At 42.5% G+C, this 24809-nt stretch overlaps 1 protein-coding gene across 2 annotated transcripts in view; it reads left to right on the forward strand.

The window, feature by feature from the left end:
- Positions 1 to 24809, forward strand: part of DSTYK (dual serine/threonine and tyrosine protein kinase) — a 48161-nt gene that overhangs the window by 21404 nt on the left and 1948 nt on the right. The window contains exons 2-12 of one of the 2 annotated variants that reach the window (XM_012657839.1): positions 1682 to 2070; positions 12123 to 12789; positions 15463 to 15695; positions 16255 to 16338; positions 17031 to 17207; positions 17819 to 17948; positions 18315 to 18471; positions 18915 to 19047; positions 20971 to 21084; positions 23008 to 23122; positions 24608 to 24742. In XM_012657839.1, coding sequence (XP_012513293.1) covers positions 1682 to 2070; positions 12123 to 12789; positions 15463 to 15695; positions 16255 to 16338; positions 17031 to 17207; positions 17819 to 17948; positions 18315 to 18471; positions 18915 to 19047; positions 20971 to 21084; positions 23008 to 23122; positions 24608 to 24742 — 2334 coding nt within the window. The remainder of the gene's footprint in view (positions 1 to 1681; positions 2071 to 12122; positions 12790 to 15462; positions 15696 to 16254; positions 16339 to 17030; positions 17208 to 17818; positions 17949 to 18314; positions 18472 to 18914; positions 19048 to 20970; positions 21085 to 23007; positions 23123 to 24607; positions 24743 to 24809) is intronic. The other variant, XM_012657840.1, reaches the window with a different exon arrangement.

Raw genomic sequence — 24809 nt, forward strand, 5'->3', positions numbered from 1 at the left:
CTACCTCTTAAATGAATCAGGCCTCTCTTGCTTCAATTCCACAAACAAGATAAGCAGCCTACAAATGGTTTAATGCAGCTTATAGTTAAGTGACTAAACAGAATACTATTTCAGTTAGTGCCACCCAAAATTTCAATTATGATGTATATGTTTGGTTCAAAGATTGGCCTTTCTTACAGCCTGAGAACTGCGTGTCTATGCCTTTCTGAACAAACGCAACGGTTGCCTGAATCATTTAGGTAGGCACTGGTACTAAAGAAGTGGGGAAGTGATCTAGTTCAGATTCTGAGAGTTTTGGTCAACTAATTTCTGATTCTTTTTCCCAAATAGAGGTTCTCATACTTTAGGAAGCTTTTTGTTCTCTCTTGAATACTATTTGAATTTGTTTGGGGAAGCTAGCCACTTGGCGGTGGTTGCGCTAAGGAGAATTTTTTAATTTTTTAAATCGATACATAATAATTTTACATGTTTATGGGATACATGTGATATTTTGATACATGCATTCAATGTGTAATGATCAAATCAGGGTAGTTAGGATATCCATTAAGAAGAATGTTTTTGAGATAGATTGCATCTCTTCCTAGATTTGCTTGCATTTTATCCTAACAGTTCTTGTCCCTTTGTCTTAGGGTCTTGTCATCCATACACGGAAGGAATGTGACTTGATAGGAGGTATTGATCTTAATTGAGTACCAGTGTTTTAAGAAAAACAGATGACTTGGCAGCTGGGATGCTGTCTCCTGCTATCAGAGAGATGAACTGGAAAAGATTCTAGAGCTTACGCAAACTCGAATAACATTTCATTTCTATATGTGTATATTTACAAATTAGCTCATACATTTAGTTATAAAATATGTCATAAATGAGGAAAATAAGCTAAAGAAATTTAACAGGGCTCTACATCATGTGCCACATAATGACATTTCAGTCAATGAAGGTATAGCATTTTTACTGTATCTTTTCTGTGTTTTGATATATTTAGATACACAAATACTTACCGTTGTGTTACAGTTGCCTATAGTATGCGGTACAGGAACATGCTGTACAGATTTGCCGCCTAGAAACAATAGGCTATACCACATACCCTCAGTGTGTAGTAGGCTATACCATCTAGGTTTGTGTAAGTACACTCTTTGATGTTTGCCCAGTGGTGAAATTACCCAACAATACATTTCTCAGAATGTATCCCTGTTGTTAAGTGACACGTGACTGTATGTATATGTTCAATTACTAGGTCTTCTGTCAGAAGAAAGGTTTTACTTTTTGACACATTTGGGTGTATTTCTCCTTGGACTCATGTCCCAGTTAGTGTCGTCTTTTTTGGTTTTGTCATCTTAATGATTCTGCATTAGTGATGGGAGTCCTTGTAATGTCCTTAGGCTATACCTCCACTGACTGAAAAAGGGGGACGAGGGAGGGAAGATCACCCACTGCCACCTTCTGGGTAGAAATAACAGCTTGTTCCTTGGGGAAGAGCTAGGGAGAGGAATTTTGTTTGATATTTGAAGAGCCTTTTCTGACTGGGGTTTTTTCCCTGGTATCTCCTTCAACTGATAGTTTCCTTATAATTTTTCCTCTAGGACCTGACATCCTAATGGGGTCTCTGTGTGAGTCTCTCTCTACTCCTCCTCATTCTTCTCTCTCTGCTCCTTTCTCCTCCACTCTTCCCTTCCCCAACCAGGCCAGCTGAGCTGCATTTCCTTCCCACCTAAGGAAGAAAAGTACCTCCAGAAGATTGTGGACTGCCTCCCTTGCATACTGATCCTCGGCCAGGATTGTACTGTCAAGTGTCAGCTGTTGAACCTGCTGTTGGGGGTGCAGGTGCTTCCCACCACCAAGCTGGGCAGCGAGGAACGCTGTAAGCTCCGGCGCCTCCGCTTCACCCATGGGACTCAGACTCGGGTCAGCCTGGCGCTCCCTGGACAGTATGAACTAGTGCACACACTGGTTGCTCACCAGGGCAACTGGGAGACCATCCCCGAGGAGGATCTGGAGGTCCAAGAGGACGGTGAGGATGCTGCTCATGTTTTAGCCGAACTGGAGGTAACGATGCACCACGCTCTCTTACAGGTACCAGTCTCATGCTTATACACCGATTGTACACACAGACACCAGCTTTTCTTTTATTTTGACTTTCTCAAAAAGTAATTTGGTAATATATACTCTGGGCTCTGAGCAGGAGCTGATGAGTCAGAGAAACATAATCTAGGAAGTTGAACCAACAGACAAGGCTGTAGCAATGCCCATCCTTGCTTCTGCTTACCAGGCTGCAAGGCCCTGAGTAATTTGCTTTTCTCCTTGCCTCCTTACCTTCCTTTCTATTAACACAGTAAAAGGAATGTGTGATACTTGCATCTCAACATGCTTTTACAGAATAATTATGATCGAAGTTAGAAATTCTTTTTCATTTCTTAGCAAGGAAATACTGCTGGAATTGTCTCTAGTCACCTCTTTCTAAAAGGAACAATAAGATGATGGATAATTAATGTTCTTACTAGAATTGAGACCAAGAGAAGAATTTTGTGGGTTTTTCCTTAGATCTAACCATTAATTTACTAAGTAGGACAGATAATTTCTCCTACTCTATAAGGAACTCAGGATATGAGGACAGGTCTGGCTCAAAGTGAGGAGACATGGAGATCCCATCATTTGAAGAATATTTTAGCTTTTTTTTTTTTTTTTTTTAAGTAAAGTCCCAAAGAGAGCCCAGATCTTTTGGCATCTCCTAAGAGATCATATTGTCTACCTGGTATTCATATATCCACCTAGGAAGGAGTACTCTCTTTTTCTAGGCTTCTTCTCCTACTGGATAGCTAGGACTGGGCTGTTTGATTAGACCAGATGAGGATGTGACTGGGTCAGGGGTCAGGGGTCAGGGGTCAGGAGTGGGTGGGAATCAAAGAATGCCAACAAGCTCAGAGCAGAGAATTCGTCACCTTGATTAGCTGTGCCAGGAAGGACGGGCTAGTTTGGCAGGAGTTGGGAGAGTGATTTCTTCTTTCTTATAACCTCCTCATCTACCCCTCTTCTAAGAGGCTTGGTCTCTTAGTCAGCGAATGAGTCCTTTGGTTGTGGCCATGGCCTGTGACATTCTAGAGGTTGAAATTGTCATCTCATTTCCTTCCACAATCCATATTTCTTTTATCTTGATAAATGCTAGAGGGGACTATGTAACAAGCCCCTGTTCTTTCGCAGCTCAGTTTCAGTGAGCTACTTGGACGGGACGTTGAAATACCAAATCAGCTTTCTCTCAGCATGGTTAAAAATATATGTGTGTGTGTGTGTGTGTGTGTGTGTGTGTGTATCTGTATATTCTCACTCTTCTCTTTCCTTGAGGAATTCTCTAGCCTCTCATGTTACTTCATGTGGTTTGTGAGGCTTCCTTGGCTTGGCCAATGTTTCTCTGTGTCTGTTTTATTCTCCACTGATTTTGATGTAGAACTAGCGGCAGACCCCAATGTTTCTAAGTTTAGAACCCCTTGATGCTGACCTTCAGAGAGCCCTGCAGACTTTGTGGAATCCAGGCACTGCCCTCTCACTACGGTCAGGCTCCTGTCTCTATGAAATACATCAGTGATGCCCAGCTCACTGCGGGGAGCGTTGCACAGCTACCTGGAACATTGTTCATGCCAGTGAGAAAGATCTTTTTGTTGAGTTCCAGTTATATTTAGGACCAGTGAGTTAGCTCTAAACAGCTCTTCTATTGATTTGTTAAGGCAGTAGTAAAGAAAGGAAACATTTAGCTAAAGGAAACCAAGATTGAATTCCGGGAAGTGCAACGTTCATTTTGAACTGTCAAATAATCAAAGCAGAATTTCCCCCTGCCCTCTTATACAATGGTCATTCTTCTAATATGTTACTTTAAAGTCCTCATAAATTAGCCATTTTCAGTTTGTTCTAGAATAGGCCAACTCACATGGTCTCACAGTGCTTGGTATTCCTAGCTTTTTAGTTCTGAATCGCCTGAGATTCTCAGTTCATAATTCAACAATAGAGGAACACTGGCAAGCCATTCGTATCCGACACCTCGTTTAGTCTTAAAACTTAGTCATTTTCCAATTGGCAGTACATTTCACCATTCACCGTATTCACTAGTTCCACCTTCACATACAAAAGTACTTCCCCTTCCCCACCCTCAACCCCTTTTTCTAGCACATACATCTACCACCTCCTTTTCTATTTTCTTTCTTCTTAAAAATTTTTAGGTCGGGCATGGTGGCTCACACCTGTAATCCTAGCACTCTGGGAGGCCGAGGCGGGAGGATCGCTTGAGGTAGGAGTTCAGGGGTCAGGAGTGAGTGGGAATCAAAGAATGCCAACAAGCTCAGAGTAGAGAATTCGTCACCTTGATTAGCTGTGCGAAGAAAGAGCGAGACCCAGTCTCTACTAAAAATAGAAAGAAATTAGCCAGACAACTAAAACTAGAAAAAATTATACGGGTGTGGTGGCCCACATCTGTAGTCTCAGCTACTCAGGAAGCTGAGGCAGGAGGATCCCTTGAGTCCAGGAGTTTGAGGTTGCTGTGAGCTAGGCTAACGCCACGGCACTCCAGCCAGGGAACAGAGCGAGACCCTGTCTCTGTCTCAAAAAAAAAAAAAAAAAGATTTTAAAAAATCTGGTGGAACACTTGTTTGCCTCAGAGTTGCTCAATCTGATATATGTATATGTGTGCTTTTTTTTTTTTCCTGTGAACATCTGTAAGAAAAGGAATAAAAAGCAGCAGAGGTAATTAAACTTGTTCAACCTGAGATGGGATTCCTGCAGCCTAGCAGTGAGCCACCGCGTCCGGCCTGATTATGTGTTTTTTACCTTTAGTTAGATACCATATTGTCTCTTGAGTGTGTCTAGACTAAAAGATAAAGGTTGATAGGGTAAAAAGTAGGAAAAGTTCTAACGCAGTGGTTCATACCTATAATCCCAGCACTTTGGAAGCCTGAGGGGAGAGGATCACTTGAGCCCAGGAGTTTGAGACCAGCCTGAGCAACATAGCGAGACCCTGTCTCTACAAAAAATTTTTAAAATTAGCTGGGCGTGGTGGCATGCACCTGTAGTCCCTGGTAGTTAGGTGGCTGAGGCAGGAGGATTGCTTTAGGCTAGGAGTTTGAGGTTGCAGTGAGCTATGATTGGACTACTGCACTCCAGCCTGGGTGACAGAGTGAGACCCTGTCTCAAAAACAAAATAAAACAAAACAAAAAGTAGGAAAGAATGTTGGGTGAGGTCCTCAGGGCAAGAAGATACTGTTAGGGGGACGGAATATATGGAATTAGGCCAAAAATGGTCATTCCAGAGAGAAAGAAACAAGGACGGGTCGATATGTACAAGACAGAGAAATAAAGGTATAATTAAAATAAAGAAACCATTATTTATGGAGCAAAAAGAAAGGGGGGGAAACCGAAGTGATGTGTTAAAAAAGGATATGGAAAGTTCAGGCAAATGCTAAATTATAAATTCTTCTTAGGCAGTAATCCTATGTTCTTTGAATTTAACATCTCTCTCACCTTCCCCCAACACATACTAGTGTACACAGTGAAACGTAACCACCCTGCATGCATTGCTCTTTGCCAAAAAACCTAGGAATACCTGTTATAAGCTAATATGCCTATTAAGGATACGTGTGATTCAGAGACAAGAATTTTTTTTAATCCCTATGCTCACTATAGTAACCTTAATATCTCTTAAAAGACCAGCCCGAAGCTGAGGCTATATTTCCTCAATTCACTATCAGTAATTTATCTTTGACCTTCCAAGGTTAACTCCTGGGGAGAAAATATGACAGAGATTCAGTCTTAATCTCCTCTTTTGTCTTCTCCCTTTGCTAGGATCCTGTCTATCTCTTTTCTGCACAAATGGCTTCCTTTCTATTTTCACTATCTCAAAGATTTCTTTGTGTTTCCTTCTGAGTAGAGGACAGTGGGGGTAGGGAATCTTCCCTGATTCAGAGACTCAAAGGTTGCAAAGTATTGTCCACAGGTAGAAACTGTTGTTGGGGCTATTATAATAAAAATATTTTCTTTTTGACTTCTATTGTGATACATCAACCGGTCCCTGGAGGATCTTACCTGGTTTCATAGCAGAGCCTTTACTTCATAACAGCATATACTTTTAACACAGAACCCTCGGGTTGTTAGGATCTCTGAAAGCATCTTGTCCATCCTTTTTTCTTCTTTCAGAACTTCCCAAACATCAAATCAGACAGTGCCTGACACACAGTGGACCTCCAGTGACTGTTTAATTGTCTTTGTGGTTAAATGGACCTAGATTTATATCCTGGTTTTGTCACTTAGCTGTGTGACTCTGTTCCCTCATTTGTAAGATGGGGCTAGTAATCCCCATCTTTTAGCATCCGTATGAGGCGAAAATGAGAGAGTATGTTTAAAGCACCTACCACAGTGTCTGGGACACGGTGAACCAGTTCCCTCCTGCCTTTGACTGAACACATCAGTGACCGTGAGATGTCCTACTCTCTCAGTCACCCATCCCTTTCCTGACAACCATCTACATTGAAACTCCTCCCCTTTGTCAAATTTAAGTCCTTGTCGTTCCAGCTTATAGTTACTATTCTGCTCTTATTAGAGACAGAGTTCTTCATAATTCATTATGACTTATTTTTGTAATAAAATGAAAGGAGAAAGATACTATAAAAAGGTAAATAATACAGAAGTGTATAAAAGTTGAAAGGTAAAGTTTTCCCTCCTTTTTCTTTCCTCCTTCTCCGTTCTACTTTTGCCTTTCTCTCTTGATGAATCTAGTAAGTGGTAAGAGAAGAAAGCTTCAGATTCCTACTTTTTTCTGCCTCTGTGGGTACCTGGGTGTTTGACTGTCTACAAGGTAGAATGCATAGAGGCCGTTCAGGGTATTCTTGTCAACCTGTCTGTTACCTAATTCATTGCAGTAGGAAATACAGAGAAGATAGTTCAGATCCTTAAAGTCGTCATGCTTATGAATTGAGACTCAGAGCTAAAGCCTTTGTTTTTAGATGTTTGGGATTGTAAATATATTTCCACTATTAGCATGATGGTCTCATGCTTTCTCTGGCTAGCTTAGGGCCACAGTTGTGATTATGTTTTTTTCCAAGTCTTATGTCTGGCCTCTGAGTTACTGCACTGATACTTTTACCACATAGGGAGATGAGTTTGTATCCATCCTACATTGACAGTGGGGATAAAGCTCTGGGTTGCCTCACGTTAATCCCAATTTCTTACGAGGCACGTTATAACCTAGAAACCTGTTCAGTTGCATCTCTCCCTTGAAGAGTATATGTACCAAGAAGAGTCAAGGTATTTTCTATACTATAACAAGAATAGAGATATTTTACTTAATACGTAATTAATATTTAAGAGTAATAGTTGAGGGAACTATTTAGAAATGAAAAAGAATCAACCCTGTGTAAAAACAAATAGGAAAGACCTCTCCAGTGCCCTGTGGGAATGGCATGGGAAGAGAATTGGAAGTAAAGATAGCTAGAATATGTGGACAGGGGTTGAGGTCAAGGATGTATAGATTTCTGAGCAAGGGCAGGACAGTTATATAGTTATTTACTTTTCTATGAGATGTAAACCTGAGGCTTCAGAACTGTAAACAAAGCAAAGACACCTGCTACCTACCAACTTTAGCCAGAGTGCATAACTGTTTTCCATTCAAATTAGCAGTTAGTGTATTCATCCTTTGTTATAATTGAGTTTTCGTAATGTGCCATGAGCTATACAGTAAGGCATCTTCACCAACAAGAGCCAATATTCTTAGGAAGTGGTTAGCCTTCTTCAGTGATGGAGTGATTACTTCTTGGCATTTAAAATAGTGTCATTTTACATCAAAAACAAAACCAGAGGTATATTCTGGTGTTTGCAGAGTAGCATGCTCCTTTCTATCCCTTTTTCCTGCCAAGAAAATTGATGATAACAGATCAACTTCTATAAATTCCATGGATTTGTGCAGAATGCATTCCACAGGAGAAATCTTTTTAGGAATTCACTATGATTCCAAATGGGAATTATGGCATACTGTTGTGATTCCCTGAGATTCTTTTTTCTTGATGGAGTTAGGAACAAAATGCTAACTCACTGCCTTATTCTTGGAGTAGAGGCAAACAGCAATTCCAGATAAATGTGTAGGATAAAATGTGTGGGACGCAGGTTGAAAAATAGAACATTTTACATATGCTGATTGAAAGTGGTTTTGAACAAGTAGTAAAGGCATCATTTCTTCATTAGTTCATTCCACGTTTATTTACTGGATGCTTACTTCGTGCCAGGCACTGTCCTGGGTGCTGGGAAGGGATATAGCCTTCCATGAAACAGTCTGAGCTCAGACTTCCCTCTCAGGTGACCATAATAGGGCCCAGAACAGGTCTGGATCATCCTCTTTACATTAATTATTATTTTTCCACTTCCTGTCTCCAGGAGACAGTGCTGGCTTCCCTTTTTGTTTGTAACCGTCAGGCATGAGTCATCCTTTAACCATGAGTATTGCAGAATTGCAGAGCACATTCCAGCCTAATCTGTCCTGCTGCCAGGGTCTCAGCCAGCAGCTGTCTGTCTTCTGACAATCATGGTAGAGCAGTGAGAACAACTGCACAAGGTAATCAACTGGGGAAGGCAGAGGAGAGAGCACAGTACCTGTTTTCCGTCCATTTTTGCTTAGTACAAGATTTATTTAGGAGTTGGTGGCTCCTTTCTAGATGCCAGTATATCAGGCCATACCCTACCATTAGAAAGCCCTAAATCCATTTTTTAAAAAAAAATGAACTTGTACCTATGAGCAAATAAGATCAATTGGTCTCCCAAAAATGATATTGGTCTTACAAATGGAGTTGGCAGCTTTGGCTGATGGTTCTATTGCCTACACAGAATGGTCCTTTGAGGAAAAACCTGAAATTTTATGTTAGAATTTTAAGAAAATCCATCAAAAAAATAAGCAAACAAAATTCTTCCTGAAATTTTTCTAAACAATACAGAGTTTGCACACCTCTGAAGACGTTAGGAGTTTGTGTACTTTCTTTGGTTTTGAATATTTAGGCTTTCTTCCTCTAATAAGTTTGTTGGTTTTTTTTCTTTTTTATTTCTTTTTTATAAAAAGAGGGTCTCACTCTTGCTCAGGCTAGTCTCGAACTCCTGAGCTCAAGTGATCCTCCCACCTGCCTCGGCCTCCCACAGTGCTAGGATTATAGGCATGAGCCACCATGCACGGCACCTGTAATAAGTTTGAATGATTGATTTATATCTTTAAAAAATATGTATATTTAGGGAAGCTTTGCAATATGAAAAACATTTCCACCTATAATTCTCTACTGTAATATAACTGTTTTCATTTCTTAGAATTCTTTTAATCATTATCTAATTATTACATGTGATTATTGTTGGCATTTATGCCATTGTATGTTCTATTCTAAACCTTAAAATTTCTTACTTACCAACTTTTTAAATATTCTTCACTGACGTAATTCATGCTCTAGCATGTGTGACTCAGGGTAGTGAAAGGGGGTTTGTTTTGAATAGCAAGATAAGTGTCAGACTAGTCTTCCAACCAGAAAGCATTCCATGCAATTTGTGCACAGATGAGACAGCACATTTCTTCTTGGCCTAGGCTTAGGCGGAGAGTAGGTAGATTTATGCAGTGTTTGTTCAAATTACAAATGGTGAAATGCTAAAAACACTTTGAGCTTTAGGGAGTTCAAAGTGGCCAGGCAAACGAAAGTTATGTGACCTACCCGAGAATAAAGCTTAGCTTGTTTTTAGGAAAAAAGTTGAGAACTTTGTGCTTTGTTGAGGCTGGAAAAAATTTTAAAAAACAAAACACATAGCAAGTGTCAGTGTCAATGGAAAAGAGATACCAGACATAATAGGCTGGCATTTCCAATCCTTTCTTATTTAAAGAGGGAGATCAAAAAGGAAAAAGGCCCAGATTTTGATTTCTTTTAATCTTTATCAAAAATGAATACTGCTCAAATAAGGTGAGGAATGAAATCAGAATTTTAGTATGAAAGACGTAAACAAAATTGCTTATCTTTTATTAGATTTCAAATGAAATAAATATTCAACATCTGATAACTGTCAAGGACACAAACGTGAGCATACCTGTATTGAGTTCCTCTACAACTCTGTAGATGATAGAATTCAGTGGAAGATTGATTCTGAGTTTGCAGACCCCTGACGACGTCAGTAGTTTGTGTACCTGTGATGGTGATACGGGCATGAGTCCCCAGTCAACCCTTTCCATCTGGAATGCCAGGCAGAGTAGGACATTTCAGAGATACAGAGGAGCATCCTCTGCAGTGGTTGGAAATATATGCTCTTATGTGCTTCGAAACTTCTTGGAAAAGAAGTATTAATAGAACACAAAGCAGAAAGTATAGGCTGGGGAAAGGACCTGTGGAAGGTTTGTTTCTAAACCAAAGCTCATTCTTGAAACTCCCTTTAGGAACTTGAGTGTATTAGGACTGGGTTCAGTTGTGTGTAATAGACCATCAGAAAAACAGGAGGCTTAAACAACATAGAGGGTTGGTTTTTTTTGTCATGTAAAAGAAGTCTGGAGAGCCCGGGTGTGGTGGCTCACGCCTGTAATCCTAGCACTCTGGGAGGCTGAGGCAGGAGGATCGCTTGAGCCCAGGAGCTTGAGGTTGCTGTGAGTTAGGCTGACGCCACGGGCAACAAAGCAAGACTCTGTCTCAAAAAAAAAAAAAAAAAGAAGTCTGGAGCTAGTCAGCTCTTGTTTTTGCTTCATCATCCTAGCTCTGGCTTCTGCCATCAGGTTTGCCTTAGGGCTTCTGGATAACCGCTGCTGTTCCAGCTGTCACATCTGTGCTCCAAGCAGGGAGAAGGGCAGTGACAAAGGGCATACTTCCTGGTAGAACCAACCCCCTTCTCTCCCAAAGAGTTTTCCCGGAAGTCCCACCCACTTATTGGCCACCCCTATCTGTAAAGGACATTGCCTACCCCAATAATGTAGAGACTAAATATTGGATAGGCAATCCTTGGTCTCAGCCATTCCAAGTGTTCATATTCTCAAAGATATTATCAAGACTTAGGTGGCTAAGACTTTGGATACCTGCAAACTCTTATAATAGGACAGTAATGATGTTTGGTGAACCTGGCTTTTAGTTTGCTGCTTAAATGATTGGTTCAACAATATTGAGGACTGGCCAGGTGCAGTGGCTCACGCCTGTAACCTTAGCACTCTGGGAGGCCGAGGTGGGAGGATCACTTGAGGTCAGGAGTTCAAGACCAGCCTGAGCAAGAGCGAGACTCCGTCTCTATTAAACGTAGAAAAAATTAGCCAGGCGTGGTGGCACGAGCCTGTAGTCCCAGCTATTCGGGAGGCTGAGGCAGGAGGATGGCTTGAGCCCAGGAGTTTGAGGTTTCTGTAAGCTAGGCTCATGCCACAGCACTCTAGCCCAGGTGACAGAGCAAGACTGTCTCGCAAAAACAAACAAACAAAAAAACCCCCAATATTGAGGATTTACTATATGCTAGGCACTGGAGCTACAACAGTGAAAAAAATAGACCTGGTCCCTGCCCTCAAAGTGTTTACAGACTAATGGGGGGAAATAGGTTTTAAATAAGTGAGTTGTGAATATGTTGAACATTAAGAAAGGGAAGTAAAGAGTGCTCGCGATTGTGTAACCGAAAAGGCTCTGTACAGATGTGCCGTGATGTGCACATGGAGACTGAAAGGATACTTGGGAGTTAGCAGTTTAGAAAGGTGGGGATGGGGGTGTGAGAGAAAGGCAAGAGGGGGAGGAACGTTCCAGGCATACTCCCTCCCCGTCTGATAACTTCCATAACAATTCCTTTTTCTTCCATTATTTATTTCTTCATCAGAGGGAATCAGTGGGAGTGTCTAAGCAACAAAGGAAAGCAGGGACCAAATATCCTTTTTATCTGAAATGGCTAGCGGGACTGCCATCCTTTCTGCTTGTTTGTGTTTCGCTCTCTGGATGCGTGCCCGCCTTCATAGGCTGCACCAGGGGTGTTGGTAACCGAGGAAGGAAGTGGACAGATGATTGGGGCACACTGAGATCTCATTGCTCCATCACAGATCTGGATTTGGGTCTCGGTGTGGGACTTTGGGGAGGTGCGGATCGTTTCTGACCCTGAGGTGCTGACTGGCCCCCTTCCCCTTCCAGGAAGTGGACATTGTGGTCGCACCATGCCAAGGCCTCCGGCCCACCGTGGATGTTCTGGGCGACTTGGTGAATGATTTCTTGCCTGTGATAACCTATGCACTCCACAAAGATGAACTCTCTGAGAGGGACGAGCAGGAGCTTCAGGAAATCCGAAAGTATTTCTCCTTTCCCGTGTTCTTTTTCAAAGTGCCGAAGCTGGGCTCAGAGATAATAGACTCCACCAGGAGAACGGAGACCGAAAGATCACCGCTTTACCGCCAGCTGATTGACCTGGGCTATCTGAGCAGCAGTCACTGGAACTGCGGGGCTCCCAGCCAGGACACTAAAGCTCAGAGTGTGTTGGTGGAACAAAGTGAGAAGCTGAGACACTTGAGCACATTTTCTTACCAGGTGCTACAGACACGCCTGGTGGACGCGGCCGAGGCCCTGAACCTGGTGCACTGCCACTGCCTCGACGTCTTCATCAACCAGGCCTTTGACATGCAGCGGGACCTGCAGATTACTCCCAAACGCCTGGAATATACTCGAAAAAAGGAGAATGAGTTGTATGAGTCACTGATGAATATTGCCAACCGAAAGCAGGAGGAAATGAAGGATATGATTGTTGAGACACTCAACACCATGAAGGAGGAACTTCTAGACGATGCTACCAACATGGAGTTTAAAGGTATGTCTCCGAGAGCTTGTTGGGGAGCTGGGACTACAGGAGCCTCTAACCCTTTTCTAGCTGGAGATTGAGTACATCGATTCTTAAGGTTAAAGGAACTTCACAGTAATTTCATCCACCCCACTGTTACCAGCAGGAGCCCACCTTAAAGCACTTAGCCAAGCTGGCCTATCTTGCTTTCAGATACCTTTCTGGAAGATTCCACCGTCATTCCCTCCCAAGAACATTTGCCCAGTTTTTCCTGAATTCATCCTAATAGCTCTCTAATCTCCACTTTCTATCTGTATCCCCTTGTCCCCAATGAAGGTGAAGAATGTTAGTAAATCGTGCTTTAACAAGGCCGGGTGCAGTGGCTCATGCCTGTAATCCCAGCACTCTGGGAGGCCAAGGTGGGAGGATCCCTTGAGCTCTGGAGTTTGAGACGAGCCTGATCAAGAGCAAGACCCTGTCTCTTTAAATTTAAAAAACAATTTTTTTTAAAAAAGGTTAAGTAATTTGCCCAAGGTCACACAACTAGTAAATAATAGAGGCAGGACTTGAGTGTAGATAGTCTAATTCCTGAGCCCATACTCTTAATTTCCATGTTTTACTGTTTCTTAATCTGTTCCCAGTTATTGATGCCACCTTCTTCCTAGTACCCAGCTTCAAAACCTCAGCATGGTCTTTAACTGTCTTCTTTCAGTTGTCTAATCAATCAGTTGTCACGTACTGATGAGTTTTCTTCCATATTTTATACCTACCTTTTCTATTCTGTCTTCTTTAGTCTAACTGAACTATTGTTACCTAATCTATCTCCCTGACCTCTTTTTCTTCTTTCTCCAGCTTATCTTTACTGATTCTGATTACTACAGAGTAAGTTTAAATTGCTCTGCCTACTATTAAAGACTTTCCAAAGCCTAGCCCTTACCAACTTTTCCAGTCTTATTTTCCATTGTGCACCTTCCTGTAATTTCTATTTTGGTTGGTTTTAACTGTTTATGGGCCAACATACACCTTTTTTTCACCTTTTCTTTGCTCATGCCCTGCCTTAAACCTGAAATGGCTTTTATTTGTGAATTTGCAAATCCTACCTACCCTCCAAGGCCTCTCCCAAATGCTATTTTTCACAAAAATCTTTAATTTTCATAGGTAGTAACAAATGCACTCATCAGAATTCCCACAGCATTTCATCTGTAGCTTATCCCTGGCATTTCACTGTCTGCCTTTTATTATAGTTATTTATATTCTCCTGTTTTCTAAAATCCTAGGGTTAAAGGAGAATAGGAACTGAGTCTTATTCACCACATCCCTTGCAGCAAATAACAGACTCGTGTACACGGTGCCTCTTTGGAGAATGAATGAGTTTGTGAATGGTGGATCTAGCTAAGTCACACTTACAAATACAAAGGAAATATAGTTGACTTAGCAGGCATAGGATGCCTGGTTTTTTATAGGTCTTTCTAGAGATGAACAAAGAAGAACTCCCCATTGCAGGGTGGAGTTGCTGAGAAACGCTCACTTGCAGTGGATATCCTTGGAAGTCTTCTCAGTATTTAATTAAAGACACTGGCACATCAATGCTGGCGTCACAGTGCGTGCGATGAAGGGAGGTAGGGCAGCTAGGTTGGGCAGACAATGAAATATTTGATTGTCTGTTATTGCCCAGGTCTGGTGTCTGGGATACAGTGGTTAGCTAAACAGACGTGGGAGTAACTGGAACAAGTACTAATAGATCAAATGTCTGGCTCTGTTAACTACATTATGGATTTGTGGATATATAAACTGTACTGAGTTGATCATCATTGTATATATACATCCTTGGGGCTTGTGAGGGTATATTTCAAGAAAAAGAATTCCTAGAGGATGAATAGTCAGGCCAAAGGGTATGTGAATTTTTCTTAGTTGGTTGGTTGGTTTAAAATTTTGATAATTATTGCCAAATTTCCTCTGAAGAGTGGCACCAATTTAAGTTTCTATCAGTAGATGTAAGAGTGCCTTTTTAGGAACAGATATTTTTGCAGATATTTTGACTTCTCTTAAGTTCTTCTGTTCTTTGTTTTTCAAAGTAGGTTTTCTACTGCTAAAAGGTAGTGTGGCGTGGTGGGGGCAACAATTGAGTTTTACTTTTTATTTATCTAGTAATTAATTAGTAAAAAACTCCTGACTCTTAGATTTTTCTCACTAATGTGCTGGGCAGTATGGAATTTTGCAAAGACCACAGGCTTTGGAATTAGTGAGCTTTGGATTCACATGTTAGCTATATTCCTTCTTAACTGTACCATCCCCTTTCCAAGCCCACTTTGTCCTCTCTTTGAGGCTGTTTCCTGGTCTATAATACCCACCTGATAAAGTTACTATGAAGATGAAATTAGATTACATAAATAAAATGTTTATTATAGTGCCTTTCTTATAGTTCACACTCAATAAATATTGTTTCTGTCTTCCTATAAATGTAACATAAAAGCTGACAAATTCAACAGGCTCATATTAGTCTTAATTGCTCCTTCTCAGGATCTTAGCTGCTTTAAGTCGTTGAGGGTTACATGGCCCCTGATCATGCTGAGAATCAGAGTTCATCAAAACTATGGTTTTTTTGTAGCCGTCATCATGGCAATTCCACGGCTGTGATTTGGGAGGTGCCTTGATTTGGTGTGTCTGCTCATCGCTAACTGACTTATCTCTCTGCTTCTGTAGATGTCATTGTCCCTGAGAATGGAGAACCAGTGGGCACAAGAGAGATCAAATGCTGCATCCGACAGATCCAGGAACTCATCATCTCCCGGCTCAATCAGGCAGTGGCTAACAAGCTGATCAGCTCAGTGGATTACCTACGTGAGAGCTTTGTTGGAACGCTGGAACGTTGTTTACAGAGCCTGGAGAAGTCTCAGGATGTCTCAGTCCACATCACCAGTAATTATCTCAAACAGGTACTCAAAGAATGGTTATTAAGACACCATACCACATGGTCCACACAACTGTAGCCCTAGCTACTCGGGAGGCTGAGGCAGGAGGATTGCTTGAGACCATGAGTTCGAAGTTGCAGTGAGCTATGATCACGTCACCATACTCCAGCCTGGGAATAGAGCAAGACTTTATCTCTTTCAACAACAACAAAAAAAGACACCATGTCATGGATAACACATGAAACAGTTTACACGCAAGCCCAGCTTCAAGTTAGCCAAGACTTCCCTTTCAACTTTTTGCCAATCCAGTTCGAATTTTGTTTTTCTATCACATGACCACTGCTTGTGGGAGGTCCTGGTGAGCTGTACAATTATAATTAAGTTGATGAATTTAAGGATGAGGTAGAAGGACCTAAATAGTCACAAAATAGATGATTAACTTGAGTTGACTCTGCATATATGTTGAGGGATAGATTTGGAAGCCCTGAGTCTGGACTGTGTTCTTGAAGTAAATACTGTTTATCACATCTTTGAAATAGCCTCACTACCAAGGGCACGTTTTGTTTTGTGTGTTCTCTTTCAGATCTTAAATGCTGCCTATCATGTTGAAGTCACGTTTCACTCAGGGTCCTCGGTTACAAGGATGCTATGGGAGCAAATCAAGCAGGTAGGGGTTGCTTAGAGAAATAGTTTCCTGCCTTTACTTGGCTCAAATGAATCCTATCACTCCAATAGAGAACAGATATCTAGGATCTTCTGTTAAGGGAGGGTGGCCTTTTGTTCTGGTTTGCCTACCCAGGAGAATTCCGGTTTGTGCCTATTCTCAAATAATTATCAACAGTGTTCCCTTTAACTCTTAAAAGTTGTGCATTTAAATGATATTTTAAGTTGGGTGTTCTTTGTAGACAATAAAAAAAATGATTTTTATGGAGCTGTAAGACTCTACCTTACTAGCTTCTTCATATTTCTTTTTCCCAGCTTAAACGTTTTTTCAGAACCAGGCTTTGTTGTTGCCAGAGGCCATGAGTGTGGTTCCTGTTCTGGAATTTGATCTGGCTCTTATGTAGCATTATTTACTGACTTCAGAAAAAGATTTATCAGGCACCCCTTGGCACTGAATGTGACGCATTGAGGGTTTGTGAGCACGCAGACTAGGCCTAGTGTTATTCGATGCTTTCCTCCAGGCTAAGCCCTAATTTTGAGGTAGATGGAATTGGAAAGGAACCTTGGACTTCATATAGCTCCTATCTTAAGAGTCTCCTCCTAAGCAGTGGATAACCCAGAAAGGAAGGGTAGTGGGTCTTTGTGGTGGTTCTTGTCTCCCATTCCCCAGTGGTCTCACTGTCCTCCTCCTGGCAGATCATCCAGCGCATCACGTGGGTGAGCCCACCTGTCATCACTCTGGAATGGAAGAGGAAAGTGGCCCAGGAAGCCATCGAGAGCCTCAGTGCCTCCAAATTGGCCAAGAGCATTTGCAGCCAGTTCCGTACTCGGCTCAACAGTTCTCACGAGGCTTTCGCAGCCTCCTTGCGGCAGGTGGGTATGTAGGAAAGGAGAGAGCCTCATCCACGGGGGAATGTTTTGCTCTCTGCTCTTCATATAATTTTTTAAAAATCATCAGTATATTTTCTTTCTATTCTGTTCTAAGAAGTTTCATCAATAAATTTTTCATGTGGACATTTTTCTAACTCTAGGGAGAATAGAGGGAGGTCAGTTAATTTCTCCCCATTTCACTGAATGAGGGAAGAAAATAGAGGAGTAGGAATTTTATTTAAGTTTATTTAGTATTTTAGGAAGGAACAACAGAAGGGCTGACTTTCCAAATTCCATACTATTTCATAATTATGTGACATGTGCTTGTCTATTCGGGAGGAGTGTGTGTGTGTGTGTGTGTGTGTGTGTGTGTGTGTGTGTGTGTGTGTCAGGGCAGGGAGTGGATACATGTGATTATGCATCCAAGAGGAAGAAATTTTATTTACTGGGAGTCCACTACGTGCCAATCTCTGTGCTAAACATGTTAACGTGTATCTTATTTAATTCTCACAATTATCCATAGGAGGTAGATACTGTTATCTCTGTATAACAGGTGAGGAAGCTGAAGCTAGGTACTTGATAAGTCACACTGTTTTTTTCCTGTTTCCCTCCAGCTGGAAGCTGGCCACTCGGGCCGGCTCGAGAAAACCGAAGATCTGTGGCTGAAGGTTCGGAAAGATCACGCCCCGCGCCTGGCCCGCCTTTCTCTGGAGAGCCGTTCTTTGCAGGACGTCTTGCTTCATCGTGAGTCCTTGTTTTTCTCCAAGTAAATTGGAGGAGGGCTCAGGATACCTGATAAGTTTATGTCCAGCCTTGAAGAATCCCAGTGTCTAAAGCTGCTTCCTTGCAAAGCTGCCTAAATACTTACTGATGTGGTTTTGAATTCTTGTTTGGTCCCGCCCATTATATAGTTCAAGTAACATGACGGAAGTTTATTTGAATTAAACAAGTTGGGTTACTTTCTGCTGGTTTATAATGACACCGGAATTTCGTTCCCTGGCATGCTTACGACTCCCCGGCCTCTAGGCAGGTCCACATCTAAGAATCTTACAGAGGTTGCCCATCAAGTTCCCATCCATCCTGCCTTATCTCTGTTTCTGCACCTTGTAGGTAAACCTAAACTGGGACAGGAACTGGGCCGGGGCCAGTATGGCGTCGTGTACCTGTGTGACAACTGGGGGGGACACTTCCCCTGTGCCCTCAAGTCAGTTGTTCCTCCAGATGAGAAGCACTGGAATGATTTGGCCTTGGAGTTTCACTACATGAGGTGGGTCCTGGTCTCATTCATCTCTGTGGGAAAGATCTAGAGAAGCAGCCACAGCCTGGTATAAATTCTGTAAGCTACAGCATGCCCTGTCTCTCCATACCTCGGTTTCAAAATGTTACAGACTAGTATTTCTGTGTCTTGGCCAGACGTGTGCTCTCTTTAAGGCCTTTACTGTCTTTGCTTGCTCTTTCCCCAGCATCCTGATTTCTCAGACTCATCGCTCCATTGAACTTTCTTCTTTAGTCATTAAGGCCTTATCAACTTTTTGATTCCATGATTCTTGGTCCTTCTTGGGACAGGCCATTCTTTTTGCCTTCTGTCTGCACTGAAGGCCGTTGTGTCTGGACCTGGACTACTCATGGTCTTATTCCTTCCTGCATTTGGCATGTCATGCAGGATTACAGCCTGAGTGTTGTAGCCCAGAACTCTCTCACTCCTAGCAGGTCGCTGCCCAAGCACGAGCGCTTGGTGGATCTCCATGGTTCGGTCATCGACTACAACTATGGTGGTGGCTCCAGCATCGCTGTGCTTCTCATCATGGAGCGGCTGCACCGGGACCTCTACACAGGGCTGAAGGTGAGGCCAGGCGAGGAGGGAGCACGACCCAGCTGGCAGCCAGACCCACAGCTTCCTTTCTGGCATTTCATCCCTTTCTGTTTGCTCGGAGCTGCTAGCTTTCACAAGAGATGGTTGCAGTAATCAGACTTATTGCACTTACTTCCAAAAAGCCTTAAAGGTTTCTCAGAACCTATTTTTTGCCCCATTATACATCCAAAATACTGTCATTTATCACTTTGACCTCCCCGTGGTGGTGGTAAAAATCTCGGCTCCGTAGAAGAGCAGAAAGGCTTCCTAGAACTCTGCTCTTCTTTCTCTTTTTTGCTCCCAGTGGATAAAGCCAGTTTTTGTTGTTCAGTCAACAGATATTTATCAGTGGCTATTTTCTACAAGGTCCTGTATTAAGCACTATTGGGGAATATCAAAAAGTGTAACTGTCAGGAGCTTTTAAGAGAATTGTAGTCAGTGAATATTTCAAGAAGATGTGGAGTTTGAGTTTGGCAGGTATATCTTGATGCGTAGAGTTTGGGCAGTTGCAAGAAACCAGCCGTACCAGGGGGAGGAGAGAGCATAATGCCCAGAGCATCTGAAGGCCACTAAGGTCACCAGGCATGTTGGAGCAGCCAGTTTGTTTTGGGAATATGAAAAGATAAGGTGCAGAGAGATGTCGGGAACAAGTTATACAAGACCCAAAATGTTAAGAATTTCCATAGAATTCAAATTCTGTTGTAGACAATGAGAAGCTACTGAAGGATTTCATTTGAGTGAAGGTGAAACCCTCAGTTGGATGTTGAGTTTTGCTCCTCTAAAACAACTACCAAAAGGGAACTAAAGAGATTTCTTTTGTCTGTTCCCTGCACTGGAGCTGAGTAGGAGAGAAAAGCTGACCTCATGAGGAGTATCTGGGTAGGTCCCTTCTCACAGCTGCCTCTTGGACCAGTCTATACCGAGGCGTCCAGAGGTAGGGCACAAGGAACCTCAGAGGCGCTTCCAGGGGTCAGGAGGAATCGGTAGAGTCAGTATGGTGAAGAAAATGACTCCACGGTTTTCCCTCTTTGTTTCAGAGGAGTCAAGCACAGCACTGTCTGATGTTTTTCTGCAAGTGGGCTTGAGAACCTCATTGAGCTTTGGAATGAATGATGTGACATTTTGAAGAATTCAAGAGACCCTAAATTGAAGTAATATGAGTGACTTTGATATTTGAGTTCATAAAACCAAACCTGGGCTAACCCGGCCTATAAAGCAATGGAAGCAGATCTGCCCGAAGGACCTGGAAATACTTAACTTTGAGCCTCAAAGGCAGTTCCAGAGTTTGGTTTTTTCTTTTTTTGAGAGACAGGGTCTTGCTCTGTCACCCTGGCTGAGTGCAGTGGCACAGTCATAGCTCACTGTAACCTTGAACTCCTGGGATCACACGATCCTCCTGCCTCAGCCTCCCAAGTAGCTGGGACTACAGGTGCACACCACCACACCTGGCTAATTTTTCTTATTTTTTGTAGAGATGGGGTCTCACTATGTTGCCCAGGCAGTTCTCAAACTCCTGGCCGCAAGTGATCAGCCTCCCAAAGGCCTGGGATTAAGGCGTGAGCCACCACACTCAGCGTGGCAGAGTTCCAGAGTTTCAGATGTTAGAAATGAGCCCATGCCTCAGCTGTTTGGTTATACCTCTCCTAGTCATATGTGGGGTTGTCCAGTTGGGCCGACTGCAGCCTGTGAGGGATTTGATCTGACTTTGTCTCCTTTGCAGCTTGTTCTTCGCTTTCCCTCTACTTCCTTCTCCTAGCTACTTTCCCCTCCCCGCTTTTTTCATTGACTTTTCTGTCTTTGTGTGCCCGAGGGCAGTCAGTCTTTTAGTTCCCCACAAAAGGAAGTCTCATTTGGTTCAGACAAATTGAATTGAGGAGTTGCCCAGTTGGTGACAAGCTCTTTTGTCTCCCCAAGGCTGGGCTGACCCTGGAGACGCGTTTGCAGATAGCACTAGATGTGGTGGAGGGAATCCGCTTCCTGCACAGCCAGGGACTTGTGCATCGCGACATCAAACTGAAAAACGTGCTGGTAAGTAAGAGCTGTTGCCCGAATGTGGGTGAAGTGACCTTATGGAGGGTCCAGGTAAGTGGAAGTTTGGTCCTAGGAAATGTCCGCAGGGAAAGTAGCAGAGTTACCGACATAGTGATGGATGGTGTCTTGGACTTAAAGCTTAGGGAGCAGTTTCATCATAGACCTAACTTATGTTACATAAGGTTTTTGCCCCTACACTGTTCTGAAAAATCTTAAACCTACAGAAAAGCTAAGAGTGGTACAGTAAAGACCCATATACCCTTCACCCAGATTCACACCAGATTGTGACCTGGCAGGTCTCAAACTCCTGTCCTCAAGCAATCCTCCTGCCTCGGCCTCCCAAGTACTGGGATTACAGGCATGAGCCACTTTGCCCAGCCTAAAATCTGAAACTTTTTGAGTGCTGACTTGACACCCACAGGAAGTACTCACTGGAGCATTTTTGGATTTGGGGTTTTGGATTAGGGATGCTGAATCGTTAGGTATAACGCAAATATTCCAAAATCCAAAAAAATCTGAAATCTGAAACATTTCGAGCATTTTAGATAAGGGATACTCGGCCTGTAATGGGAGTGGAGCTGGAGGTAGGGAGGTCAGAGGCAGGGTTTATTAAGTACAGTCATGCACCACGTGACATTTCAATCAGTGACAGACTGCACATATGAGAGTGGGCCTGTAGGACTATAATGGAGCTGAAAAGTTCCTATTGCCTGGTGACTTAATAGTGCAATGTGTCTCTCACGTGTTTGTGGTGATGTTGGTATAAACAAACCTACTATTTGCCAGACATATAAAAGTATACAGCACATACAATTATGTATCGTGCATAATACTGGATAGTGATAAGAAGTGACTATGTAACTGGTTTATTTACTATGCTGTACTTTTATATGATATATACTGTTTATATGATTTAAAAAGTACTACTTCTATGCCTGTAATCCTAGCACTCTGGGAGGCCAAGGTGGGAGAATCGCTTGAGGTCAGCAGTTCGAGACCAGCCTGAACAAGAGCAAGACCGGTCTCTACTAACAATAGAAAAAATTAGCTGGGCATGGTGATGTGTGTCTGTAGGCCCAGCTACTTGGGAGGCTGAGGCAGGAGGATCACTTGAGCCCAGGAGTTTGAGGTTGCTGTGAGCTAGGCTGATGCCACGGTACTCTACCCCAAGCAACAGAGCGAGAATCTATCTTAAAAAAAAAAAAAAAGCTTATAGAACAAAGATAGAAAGAAAGAAAATATTTTTGTACAGCTGTGCAATGTATTTATGTTTTAAGCTAAGTACTATTACAAGAAAGCCAGTTTTAAAAATTTAAAAGGTTTATAAACTAAAAACGTGACAGTAAACTAAGGTTAATTTATTATTGAAGAAAGAAAAACAATTTTTATAGATTTAGTGTAGCCTGAATGTACAGTGTTTATAAACTACAGCAGTGTACAGAATGTTCTAGACTAGACCTTCATATTCACTGACCGCTCACTCACTGACTCGCCCAGAGCAACTTCCAGTCCTGCAGGGTCCATTCACGGCAAGTGCCCTATACAGGTGTACCATTTTTTACCTTTTATACCATATTTTTACTGTAGCTTTTCTATGTTTAAATATGTTTTAGATACACAAATACTTACCATTGTGCTACAGCTGCCTGCGTTATGCTGTACAGGTTTATAGCCTAGGAGCACTGGGCTGTACCATATAGGCTAGGTGTGTAGTAGCTGTACCATCTAGGTTTGTGTAAACACACTCTATGATGTTTGCACAAGGACAAAGCTGCCTGATGACTCATTTCTCAGAACGTACCCCCATCATTAAGCAATGCATGACTGTACTACTTTGAGGTACCTACTTAAGCTCGGATATGCAGCAGTGCTGTGTGCAGAATCAGAGACAGGCTGACTGTTGCCCTGCTTTGTTGGCAGCTAGACAAGCAGAACCGTGCCAAGATCACTGACTTAGGATTCTGCAAGCCGGAGGCCATGATGTCAGGCAGCATCGTGGGGACACCAATCCACATGGCCCCTGAACTTTTCACAGGTAAGGCTGAGGGGATGGGGGTGGGATTGGGCAGAGCTCATTACTCTAACCCTGAGTGCTCCCCTCGGGCTAAGTATTAGGTCATTAAATATGAAATGTCCAGTTTCAAATCAAAAGTGTGGTTTATTATAGCTCAAACAAGAAGCGGAACAATTAATCAAATGTGCCTAAACTGTCGACACAGTTTTGCCATCTTAACAGTAGCTTGTTCATGCCAGCAGGGAAGAAGCCTGGAGGCCGGAGAGGGGGAAATAATGAGGAAAATCACAGAATGGACATAAGCATGACAGTTAAGAAAGCCATTTAAAGAATGGTGGTAAACAAGGTTGGAGATAAAATATACTGACCTTGACAGTCCCACAGAGGAGTTAAGGCTCCTGCAAGACTTAAGGAGCTACTGAGTTTCTGAGCAGGGGAGAGATGAGGAGAAAATGTTTATGGAAGATGAGCTCAGCAGCAGTAGGTAGAGAGGATTTGATTGGAAAGAACCAAGGTAAAGGGACCAGATAAGTAGTGGTTGCCTCCAGGATTGGGTTGTATTAGTGATGAAACGAAAGAAGGGTGACAGATCTGAGATTAATTTAGAGGAAGAATGGGCAAGATTTTGTTATTAACTTGATATGGTCGATGAACAGGAAAGAATGGCTAAAAGATGACTCAGGTTTTGAGCTCAAGTGGATAGGGAACGGTCGTTCCATTGCTAGGAAAGATGGAAAGGTAGGTGCAGGTCAGTCGTTACTATTGGTAAGAGTTAAAATTAGCGATATATATGAAGTTCTCCCATTTTGTACACAAGACTTCCCCCAGCTCTTCACTGAGTGATACACATAATATTAGGTGTTAGCTAGACAGCTATAGTCCTACCCCCATCTGAACCAAATAGACAGTCATCATTGTTCTATCCCTAGATTTACTTTTTGAAAAAATTTCTGTTCACACTGCTATTATTCTGTTTTGGCTACTGCATATTTAAATTCCATCGATTGTTTCTACTGCAGTCTACCCTTTTGCTGTCAGAACCATCTTTCTAAAATGTTAGATCCTTCGTATCACCTGCTGTAAAACATAAGTGACTTCCTGCTGCCCACTAATTCAGACTCTTCTGTCTGACTTTAAAAACTCTATATTTCAGTAACAACTTACCCACCTACCTGTATTTCCCAACTTTATTTTCCTAATGTGACCTTTCAGGTTAATTTTTTTGACTGTCCCATTAAAATGAAAGGCCTCATTTTTCTTCTCCTTTGTCGAATTCTGGCCTTAGCTCTCTTAATATCCAGCTTTGACCTCCCAATGTCATGGTTTATTGTACTGGAAAGGGGAGTTACGAATGTGCCCTGCCTGCCTGACAGGGGTGTTGTGGGAGGTGATGGATGTTGACAGCTTTAGAGAAAATCATTTAAAGACCTCTGCGGGTGTGAGGTAGCAGTGATGTTGCTGCCTTCCTCTCCCTGGCTCACTACTCTTCATCTTGTCTTGCTATAGGAAAGTATGATAATTCCGTGGATGTCTATGCTTTTGGGATTCTTTTCTGGTATATCTGCTCAGGCTCTGTCAAGCTCCCCGAGGCATTTGAGAGGTGTGCCAGCAAAGACCATCTCTGGAACAACGTACGGAGAGGTAAGAGCCACCAGCACTGCTTTGTCCTAACTCCCCTGACAAGAGCAGGCTGAGCCCAGGCACTGCC

The sequence above is a fragment of the Propithecus coquereli genome, unplaced genomic scaffold, assembly GCF_000956105.1.
Source record: "Propithecus coquereli isolate 6110/MARCELLA unplaced genomic scaffold, Pcoq_1.0 Scaffold563, whole genome shotgun sequence".
NCBI lineage: Eukaryota > Metazoa > Chordata > Mammalia > Primates > Indriidae > Propithecus > Propithecus coquereli.